The sequence below is a fragment of the Saccoglossus kowalevskii genome, chromosome 8 (genome assembly GCF_978046115.1).
Source record: "Saccoglossus kowalevskii chromosome 8, keSacKowa6.1, whole genome shotgun sequence".
Classification (NCBI taxonomy): Eukaryota; Metazoa; Hemichordata; class Enteropneusta; family Harrimaniidae; genus Saccoglossus; species Saccoglossus kowalevskii.
The window spans coordinates 4,736,410-4,748,273 of NC_140648.1; the positions used below are offsets into that span (position 1 = coordinate 4,736,410).

Below are 11,864 nucleotides of genomic sequence, written 5' to 3' on the forward strand. Positions count from 1 at the left end.
GTACTAAAATCGACATTTTTCTGACGCATTAAAATAAACTAATGTGGAGAAATGGTGGGTATATAAACGCTACAAAGACACATAAAGCAGGGTGTTGTAGAATACGTAATTTGACTTTCAGACGATATGTTGATAACAGGATAGCGGATCCGGGATAAAATATAGCAAAATATATTCCGTACGCCAGTTACGTCACCATGGGAACTACTAGCTTTCCTTTCAAATGAGGTTACTAAGCATTACGCCACGTGATTAATTATTCGTGAAAACGTTCGATTTAAACAATGAATATTAAACAACTGGAATAGCAACAGGCATATTTCAACTTTTGTGTTATTGAAATAGTTCCTCGACGAACTATAAACTTCCTTGAGATTCACAACAAATCACCGAAAATAACAGCAAATTCTAGTTGAAATTGTCTTTATCGTCTGCATACCTTGACGCCACTTGATCTATTTATTTCGCTGTACACGCAGGTGATTATATCAGTGACGACATTCATTGTTTTATGACTGACATTTCATTAGGAGAACGCGTTTCACTCTGAGACTCGAACACTTAAATATATACACTCAGTTCAGTATATTGTTTTGTTCGGAAGGCGGAAAGGTGTTGACATGATATGATATTAAATGAAGACACGATTTGTTGTGAAATATAAGAGACAAGACATATACTCCCAAGTTGTTCGTAATGTAATAGCCGTTAAGAGTGACGACCGTACGTTCCTCTACTTGCCACAAAATTACGAGCACACTAATTTACATATTTAATGAATGTAAAAGAAGCTGACACGAATGTTCCCATAGAAACGAGTAGTCAATCTGAGACAGCCCAGTTTACATTAATAGGCAAGCAAGTAAAATGCCACAAATTTACAAAAATAAATTATTTGTGAGGGTCGATCATATTACAATCTTTTTTTCTTTTTAATAATAGAGTCTTTTATACGACCATGAGCTTTAAATCCCTTGCTGTCATATTGATTGCTTTTCAACGAACCGTGCATTAATACACGCGATGCTGGTAATACCAATGAATGTGAAGAATGAAATCTTTTTTCACATTCATGATGGAAACGAAAAAATATAACACATGCGCAGTGTCACTAAGATATCAGAGTTGATTATACAGAGTACGTATGCTAATTATAGGATGATCTATGTGAAATGGGAGCTCCTTGATTGTACCGAACCCGCTTTATTTATTTATTTATTTATTTATTTATTTATTTATTTATTTATTTATTTATTTATTTATTTATTTATTTATTTATTTATTTATTTATTTATTTATTTATTTATTTATTTATTTATTTATTTATTTATTTATTTATTTATTTATTTATTTATTTATTTAAGAATCTTTCAGAAGTGTAAAATCGTTCCAGCATGACTTCAAACTGCAGTAGTGGCGTTCCTTATACCAGTGAGCTGTACGCAGGTAAATCAGTTATATGTTCATGCATCAATTAGACAACGTAAAACAATTAGTGATTGGTGGACACTTTCTCACTTCGCCATGATCTACCCTGGATCTATTTTGCGATTCCACCCGCCAAATCTCTGACGTCACTGCATAAATTCATACAAACTGTCGTTTGAGCATAGAAATTATGATGCTTATAAATAATTAACAACGCACATGCCATTGTTAACTCCAGTGTAACAAACACGAAACATGTCAAAACACCATCGATAATTCGTCCCTAGCAACGCTTCTGAATAAGGGTGTAAACAAGTGACGTAGTTCACACCGTCGCTAGAGTTTTGATCTGTAGTCGCGCGTCAATTCAAAATTCAAAATAGTAAAAAATATGTATTTATTTATTTATTTATTTATATTATTTCAGGTCTAAGCACCGCACAGACAGCAATGTACACGCTCGCACCTGTACTCACAGCATTCACTGCACTGTTATTCTTCGAGTCTGTCTACTACGTACGAAATAATATTCCCACCAAATCAAGGAGGAATAAAATAATATGGGTCCTTGGAATTTTTCCAGTAAGTATGCAACGTGGCAACGATAATACGCCGATGTTTATAAGTCAGATTATACGTATATAAGATAATGGTTGTATTAATTTAACACTCTTTGATTACGTCCAATGGGCGAACTTCAGTGCGTGGTGGCGCTCACACAAGCCACCCTGCTGTAGTCATATGAGCTGCATAAGCGGAAAATGTCAAATTGTGCGCTAAAATCTGTTTTCTGCGTTTTTGAAAAATCAGTAAATTTAACCTAAATTCAGAGATATATAAGTTGAATATGTACAATGAAAATTCCAATCGTTAATGACACTGATTATCTTACTCTAAAATCAATTTAATATAGTAAATATTTGGATTTAAAGCGGGGGAGTCGTCACCTACACATGTGTCAGGTGGCCATAGCGTGTCATTGTATACAAACAAGCGTCTACCCATGAGCCTTTGCGTTCTTAGCATGTGTTGTTATCATCGCTTGGAACTCGAGGGTTCTTACTTCATCCGATTGATCAAATCACTAATTGCAAAATATATGATATATATAGATATTGTTCATATAAATATTCTCTAAAACTTGTTTTGTTTTTTCTAATATCTAGATGTTTAGCATTACCTCTCTACTTGGTTTGTTAGTGCCACGTTCTGCACTCGTCACTACGTTTGCTGCATCCGTGTAAGTGCAATATGTTATGTATATGCATAATTATTATGTTGTACTTCAGTTTAATACCCACCCTGTGAGTTGTTGACAAGTCAGTCTGCACGTTGATTACCACGCTATTCTCATGTCAAAAGCCGCACTATGAGCTGTTTCCACAGTCAGTTGCACTTTAAGATGAGCATGTCTGGTAAAATAGATTCTATTTAGCTGAGCATGCGCACAGGAATGTAAACATTTAGTTATAGAAATCGAATCGTTGGGATTTGTAGATAATAAATTTCAAACACAAAATGATTTTTTGTTACATTATTGTCTTCTGTGTTTTAGATATTTTTCAGTATCAATGTACCAGTTTACGTTGCTGAATATAGATTATTATGGAGGACGAGATGCTATAATTTTACTTATGAAGGACAAAGATGTGAAAATCAACGTACCCCCTGTAATGTGGTGCTGTGTGTGTTTACCCGCAATTAAGATGACACGGTAAGTTGTAGTAGAGAGCTATAGCACTGAACACACTACTATTGTACTATTTCAGACCAAATAACTAGTATTGTTTATTTTATACAGTAAAACATGTTTAAATTGACCACCAGACTTGGTTTACCGACGTGGAGATTTTTCTGAAGGAATACAAACCAGTATATGGCGTTTAGACAGGTCTTCAGTTTACACATGTAGACAGGTTAGATAGGTCTTCAGTTTACATATTGTTCGGTGTATACAGGTTACATAGGTCTTCAGTTAACACATTGTTCGGTGTAGACAGGTTAGTCTTCAATTTACACATTGTATGGTGTAGATATGCTAGATAGGCCTTCAGTTTACACATTTTTTTAGTATACCATCTTCATTTTACAAATAGATGAAAATTGGCTATTAATTCTAATAATGTAGAAGCTTACATCGCTTTATAGGAAATAGTTGTAGGCTTGGAAGCTCCTTAAATTGAGAACAAATGAACTTATTGTACTAATTATCAACGTAATCTGTATTGCGATCGTATCCTGATGTGGATATTAGTTCAGTACTAAAGGTTTTCAAACACGTTACCCGAATACTAAAATGATGAGCAACGACAAACATAATTATTAATAAAGTCACCATATGTTAGGGGAATAAATCGAATTGGAATACTTAAGTGAACGACACATTTTGTGGCCAACTAATACATGTATATACAACTTCACTCATAAACCCTGCCTAAACTCAGGAATTCTTGAATTGCGCGTGTTGCGCACAGTCGAGCACAGTCATCTGGCACCTTAACCAGAGTCCCAAAAAATTGTCATTGAATGGATTAGCCAGCAGCTTTGGCCTTTTAAAAAGTGTGTGGCACACTGGCCCAGTCTGGTAAACATTTAACCCATCCGGAATTCCCGATGCCGAGTTCAATGCAAACACCAGCTATGCTATCCAGCGACCTACGACCGTTAAATTGTCCATTATTTTTCACGACTATTATATTTTATAATAAGTTTCAACGTCTGTAACATATATCTAATAGATTCAGTTCATTTACACATAACAATCAAATATAAAACGTACTTGTAATATTATGTCGGTATTCTTAAAATGTTGCCAATGAATACTGCAATGTGTTATATCAAATATTTATAACAGTTTACAAATTTCAATTGGCGATTAAAAACAACTTCAGTTGATCTCTCACTAAATGTAGCCGATGAATACCGCCCATATAATACTCCATTGCGGGTAGTTATCCTCTTTGTTATCCGTCGTTCCGTGCAAAACGATAGTGGTACTGCTTCTACGTGCATTCTTTTAAATTTATTCAGCAAACGAATCACTGTAATTTCAAGTGTTTTAAACAAATTTGATGGAATCTATCCTTTTGCTTTCATGGCAATATATCGACCAATGATTGAAGAATCCCGCTATAGACCCATGGGTGATGGGCGTTACCAACTTGAAAGTGTGTCTATGTCCAAATAAAACATTATGATCTTTCGGGATAAATGTTTTATAAATCTATGAATGACCATAAAATAAATTCACGCCTTCATGAAATCCGGTGTAAGATACAGAAATTGTTGAAAAACTCATTTTATTCTAAAATGTCAGATATTAATAATGTTATATCTTTGTAATTTAGAAAGACGCAACCCTGGCTGAGACGACTTGTTCTGCAGGTTACTTTGGTCAATCCCACTGTTCTGTTCATTTCTATTGTCCTGTGGACGGATGGACTATACGTTCCCGGTGAGGTATGCCGACATATTCAAATCATAGTGTAATTAAGAGAACACTGAAAGAAAACATTGCAATTAACTACCAAGAGTCGTCTGCATTATTCGCATACGCCCTCAAGTGTCATTTTCTCGATTGATTTTGTTTTAGCCATACTTTATTTTTTCTAACAGGTAACCCTGAAGGATCCTATTTTTTGGGTTTCCATCACTTCTTTAGCATCGACTTTAGTTGCCATACAGTCATTAAGTATGACTTTTCAGGCATCCAGGAAACAACTCAAGGACTATAAAATAACACATAAATATATGGCAATACAGCTTTCTTTGATATTTAGCATTATTCAGCTTTCTATTTTGAGTTTGCTGTCGTCAACTGGGGTTATTCCATGTACTCCGCAGTTCAACAGTCTGGGAGCAGCATATCGTAAGTACATCATTCCTCTACGTTACCGCGATTTTTTAAAAATAATTCATATGCCTACAATGTATGTTAATGAAATCTGTCACATATGTCTGCCTCATAAGTGGAAAAGCTGTAATAGTGCACAGGTTTTCAGGATGGGGCACACAGTGGGGATTTTGAATGTCATTCCACAGGAAATATTGCCCACTATTACACCCCCCTTTGTTGCGTGTTTGACACTTCTTTCAGATCCCTTGGGTGGGGAATTTGACGCTGTTGTACTAATGTTAAATTCTCCTATTCTTATATCACAGAGTCAAAGACAATTTCAACAATAACAGATTTAATGAATAACATAAGCTACAACTTATCAATATGTTTTATCTTCAACTCATCAGATTTATACAATTTTATGATTGTATGCGAGTTTTTCTGCCTTGGGATATTTGCCAGAGCCTTCTTCCGAAGTCGTAAAATGGGAAATCTGGAACATGTTATGGACCCAGAGAGAGCTAGGGCAGAATTGGATGAGGCAGAGAGGTGTTATGAACAGAACAACATTGACAACACTGTAACTATGTCAAGTATCACTGGACTGGAGATGTGCAAGACTGGACATGAAAACCCTTGTTACATTGAAAAGTCAGCGAAGAACAACGAAGATATTGATCTATCAGTGACCACTATAGTGTAACGTGTATAGAGCTTAGCTTTGTATGCAAAATAATGTAATCACAATAAGAAACTCATTTATCATGTCTAGTGAAGACTCTAGAATTAGAAATGTTATATATATTCACATATAATAAGGTTATCATGCAGGGGCTGTGAAACTCACAATATTGAATGCAAAGCTCTTAACAGGTTTCCTTTCAACATCTGTTATCGTTTCCTTTGATTAAAGCAAACGTGAGGAAAATAATAATTGATTTAGTGTGCAGTCCAAGTAGCAATCAAACAGTTGCATAATCACACAATAATGCAATCTGATTAAAATCTGATGTAGTGTACGGGCTTTAATTATTTTGGCTATAAACTTATTTTAATTTTATGTTTTATTACTTTTGTTATTAATGCCTTTTTATTTTATTATTTTACTTTGATTTTGATTTTGTGATTTTTTTAAAATTCCGCCCTACATACATCTGAGCCGATGCCTATGTAACGAGATTTCAACGAGACCCACTGTCGACGATTTTAGTCAACGAATCACAGACCTTCTTCTATAGCGCACATGATGACGTCACTGGGCAGAGTCAGGTGGCAAACACACTCAAACATAAAATGGCGGATTATACCGACGTTAGGACCGAGAAGAACATGGCTTTTCGGTAAGTTTATCATTGTCAAATGCAACGAAAGTCATTTTTTTATGTTTATATTGTGGCTCGAATGGTTCGAGTTTAGATCGTTACTTTGCGTAGTTATTCTGGGAGTGACGATTTTGTTTCCACCGGTTCGACCGAACACCGGTGTCTTTTTCCAGTCGCTTGCCCTGGAGACGGGTGATGTTTTGTTGACGATCGGGTCAAAACCGTCTACGGTATTGAAGCCGTAGCTGTAAATATTCATCAAAATGTATCAACATTTTGTACATTATACAATAACTCTTTATCAAAGTAATTGAGCTGATTTGGACTGGAATAAAATATTTTTTATTTGGAACACATCGCAATTGATCAGGAAATATTTTATTGCTCCAATTTTCTGCGTCGATGCCGTGGGCCGGTGACCGTTATACAATTTAAAATTTGCATTGTTTACTATAGCTGTTTACAGTGTTCTAATCATTACGATTTACTTTTTTTTTTGCTTCCATTCTAGATAATTATGCTCAGTGTTTGATGTAAAATTGAAGCGATGACTGAATAAACGAACCTTGGCTGGCGAAGATGTATCAGGAAGTGTACACATTTGTTGGAAGTGAACAAAATATTCAATGTAATGACAAAAATTGGAAAATGCTGTGGAATTTCTTTTGTAAATAAAAATATACTAGCAATTTTCTATTAATGGTTTATTCAAGTGGGCAAAATATAATGTACAGAAAGATTGCCCGTAGAGTATCGCTACACTGAAAAGTAAGCAACCGACAGCCTCTATAAAAGGGGGCCTGTGATTGGCTGTTACTTACGCGAGATTTGAACGGGACTTACGTAGGCGTCGGATCAGATGTATGTAGGGCGGAATTAAAAAAAATCAAAATCAAAGTAAAATAATAAAATAAAAAGGCATTAATAACAAAAGTAATAAAAAATAAAATTAAAATAAGTTTATAGCCAAAATAATTAAAGCCCGTACACTACATCAGATTTTAATCAGATTGACAATAATGCATCAACATCACAAAAATAGTTTTTTTAAGAATTATACATTTTTTAATGTGAGTTTATAAGTGTGATCCCCAATTTGTATTGATGCCATGTAAGCTTCCCACATAAGCTGCAAAACGAAATACATTCACAGCATTACATATAATAATGCTTAACTATCATTGAATGATGTCATGCCTTCCTTTCTGTCATTCTACAATAAAGACAAAACTTCATTATCAGTACTCCTGTGTTTATTGCATCACAGTATTTGAGGTTGGATAAATGATGAGAAAAAATTGGTGAGTCACCATTTACCTATCCCCGTTACTTTACAGGTTCAAGTTGCTACCTAAATTTGCATATATACTTTGTTTGCTCGCAGACCTCATTTGCATATGGGGTGTGGAAATACCGATTTTGATTTCAGGGACGAATCAAAATAAACTGCAGTACATATGTAATAATTAGCATTATTTGGGGAAGGAAAGATTCCTAAACATCCTAACAATAAAGGTAAGTTGCGTTTTGTTAAGAACGCATTTTTCATCATATTTTGTGAATGCCGGAGTGCTAATAACGGATGCTTGATTTTGCTGTAATCTACTGTATGTTGTGCTAGGCAAATGGTTTTAGTATGTCAGGTAAAATAGTCATGAGTGCACATCTCACATGGGTTCTAAGACATGGAGTCACATCTCACATGGGTTCTAAGACATGGAGTCACATCTCACATGGGTTCTAAGACATGGAGTCACATCTCACATGGGTTCTAAGACATGGAGTCACATCTCACATGGGTTCTAAGACATGGAGTCACATCTCACATGGGTTCTAAGACATGGAGTCACATCTCACATGGGTTCTAAGACATGGAGTCACATCTCACATGGGTTCTAAGACATGGAGTCACATCTCACATGGGTTCTAAGACATGGAGTCACATCTCACATGGGTTCTAAGACATGGAGTCACATCTCACATGGGTTCTAAGACATGGAGTTACATCTCACATGGGTTCTAAGACATGGAGTCACATCTCACATGGGTTCTAAGACATGGAGTCACATCTCACATGGGTTCTAAGACATGGAGTTACATCTCACATGGGTTCTAAGACATGGAGTCACATCTCACATGGGTTCTAAGACATGGAGTCACATCTCACATGGGTTCTAAGACATGGAGTTACATCTCACATGGGTTCTAAGACATGGAGTCACATCTCACATGGGTTCTAAGACATGGAGTTACATCTCACATGGGTTCTAAGACATGGAGTCACATCTCACATGAGTTCTAAGACATGGAGTCACATCTCACATGGGTTCTAAGACATGGAGTCACATCTCACATGGGTTCTAAGACATGGAGTCACATCTCACATGGGTTCTAAGACATGGAGTCACATCTCACATGAGTTCTAAGACATGGAGTCACATCTCACATGAGTTCTAAGACATGGAGTCACATCTCACATGAGTTCTAAGACATGGAGTCACATCTCACATGAGTTCTAAGACATGGAGTCACATCTCACATGAGTTCTAAGACATGGAGTTACATCTCACATGGGTTCTAAGACATGGAGTCACATCTCACATGGGTTCTAAGACATGGAGTCACATCTCACATGGGTTCTAAGACATGGAGTCACATCTCACATGGGTTCTAAGACATGGAGCCACATCTCACATGGGTTCTAAGACATGGAGTCACAGTATTTAATATTATTACACATTCCAAATTGTTTCCACTGTTTTGCTAAATATTCCTACGCACTATTGTTTCATGGTTATTAAATTACACAATCATTTCCACAATCTATATGATAGATTCAGTTTATTTACACATATCAGACATGTACAAAACATATTAGTAATATTATGTGGGTATTCCTAAAATGTTGGCAATGAACACTACACCAGGTTTCATGAAGGCGTGGATTCGTTTCATATTAAATATTTATAAATGCTTACAAATTTCAAATGGCGATTAAAAACAATTTGATCCTAAATATAGCGCATGAATCCCGCCCATAAAACACCCCACTGTGGTCAGTTAACACTTCTTTCTTTTGACATTCCGTGCCAAATGATAATGGTATTATTCAGCAAACGAATGACTGTACTGCTGAGTGTTTTCTACAAATTTGATAGAATCTATCGTTTGCCTTCGTGGCAATAAATCGACCATTGATTGAAGAATCCCGCTAAGGACCATGGGTAATTGGCGTTGCCAAAGGGTTTCTATTTGAAGGAAGCGTGAGGATCTTTCGGAATAATTTTTTTATAAATAAGTGTCATAAAACAAATTCACGTATTCATGAAATCCGCTATAAGGCACATTTCCATGGAACAACTACATATACCATAGATAAATTGTTGAAAGATTCATTTTATTCGAAAATGGCAGATATTAATAATGTTGCCGAATAAATTGTTCACGTTATATCTTGGTAATTACGAAAGACACAACCTTGGATGAGATGACTTGTTCTAGAGGTTACTTTGGCCAATCTTACTGTTCTGTTCATTTCTGTCATCATTTGGATGGGAGGAATATACGTTCCCGGTGCGGTACGCCAACACATTCAAATCATATGTAATTAAGAGAACACTGAAAGAAAACGTTGCAATTAACTACCAAAAAAAAAAATAAAGGTTCGTCTGCATTATTCGTATACGCCCTCTAGCGTCAATTTCTCGATAGATTTTGTTTTAGCCAAACATTTTTCTCCCAATAGGTAACACTGAACGAACCTATTTTTTGGCTTTCAATCACTTGTTTAGCATCGACTTTAGTTGCCATACAGTCATTAAGTATGACTTTTCAGGCATCCAGGAAACAACTCAAGGACTATAAGATAACACATAAATATATGGCAATACAGCTTTCCTTGATATTTAGCATTAGGCCAGACTTTTTTTATTCCTTGTTTCTCGAGTTTTTGTAAGGCAATTTTTTTGAGGAGGGCAGAAAAAAAATAAAATTAATTCTTTTTTTTTTTCATTAGATTTGTTTGATTCTCAAAGAATTGTAAGTGAGATCACTGATCAGAGAGAAGAAATGAAATAAAATTTTATTCCATGTATAACCTGGTTTCTCATCTGCGCGAGACTTCGGTACTTTGATCATGAAAATGCAACTTGAGTTTGTTATGCGGCGGGCGAAAAAAAACGATTGTTTGCACTTACAAGTCGGCGGCACGAGAAATCACACTGAAATAAAATTTTATTTTTATTTCATTTTCGGCTCCTGTTCATTCGACGGGTTCGCGAAACAAGGGATAAAAAAGTCTGGCCTTATTCAGCTTTCTATTTTGAGTTTGCTGTCGTCAACTGGGGTTATTCCATGTACTCCGCAGTTCAACAGTCTGGGAGCAGCATAACGTAAGTACATGCCTCTACGTTACCACGATTTTTTTAAAAATATTCAATATAGCCACAATGTATGTTTAGGGAGTCTGTCACACTCAGCAGTCTCACAACTACAGAAGCAGTCCTTCAATTTTCCCAAGTAATAACGCATAGGTTGTCAGGTTGTAGGGGGTATTTTAATACAAAACTAGCCCCAAATCAGGGATTTTGAATGCCAGAAAATTTGACATCGCCAACTATCACACTCCATTGGTCCCTTGGGTGGGGAAATTGATGCTGATCTATGTAGATAAATGTTAAATCCCCCCAATATTCAAATCATAGTCAAGACAATTTCAACAATAACAGACTTAATGAATGATATAAGCTACAACTTATCAATATGTTTTATCTTCAACTCATCAGATTTATACAATTTTATGATTGTATAGAGTTTTTCTGCCTTGGGATATTTGCCAGAGCCTTCTTCCGAAGTCATAAAATGGGAAATCTGGAACATGTTATGGACCCAGAGAGAGCTAGGGCAGAATTGGATGAGGCAGAGAAGTGTTATGAACAGAACAACATTGACAACACTGTAACTATGTCAAGTATCACTGGACTGGAGATGGTAAGAGGTGATGAACAGAACAGCCAGTGAAGATGAATAACAGAGATCCCAAACTTAGGGATGTAAGCGAACTGAGCAATACTGGACATGAAAACCTATATTACGATGAAAAGTCAATGACGAACAACAAAGAAATTATCTTATATTATATATCAGAGACCACTAGTGTAACATGTACAAAACTTAGCTTTGTATGCAACTCTGTCTGGAATCAAAGGACATCTATATTCACATCATTATACATACATCATAGTTATCATAAAAGGACTGAAAATATTGAATGCAAA

At 35.8% G+C, this 11,864-nt stretch overlaps 1 protein-coding gene and 1 long non-coding RNA gene across 2 annotated transcripts; both read left to right on the plus strand.

Moving 5' to 3' along the window:
• Positions 1 to 1,394: 1,394 nt before the first annotated feature.
• Positions 1,395 to 5,969, plus strand: LOC102809594 (organic solute transporter subunit alpha-like). The gene is made up of 7 exons (XM_006814717.2): positions 1,395 to 1,446; positions 1,856 to 2,010; positions 2,595 to 2,668; positions 2,984 to 3,142; positions 4,776 to 4,887; positions 5,044 to 5,296; positions 5,674 to 5,969. The coding sequence occupies exons 1-7, from the start codon at positions 1,395 to 1,397 to the stop codon at positions 5,967 to 5,969; spliced, it is 1,101 nt and encodes a 366-aa protein (XP_006814780.2).
• A 498-nt stretch (positions 5,970 to 6,467) lies between these two features.
• LOC146739235 (uncharacterized) lies at positions 6,468 to 7,277 on the plus strand. Its single transcript, XR_014930136.1, has 2 exons — positions 6,468 to 6,606; positions 7,100 to 7,277. It is a non-coding gene; the product is annotated as an uncharacterized LOC146739235 (long non-coding RNA).
• The last annotated feature ends 4,587 nt before the right edge of the window (positions 7,278 to 11,864 follow it).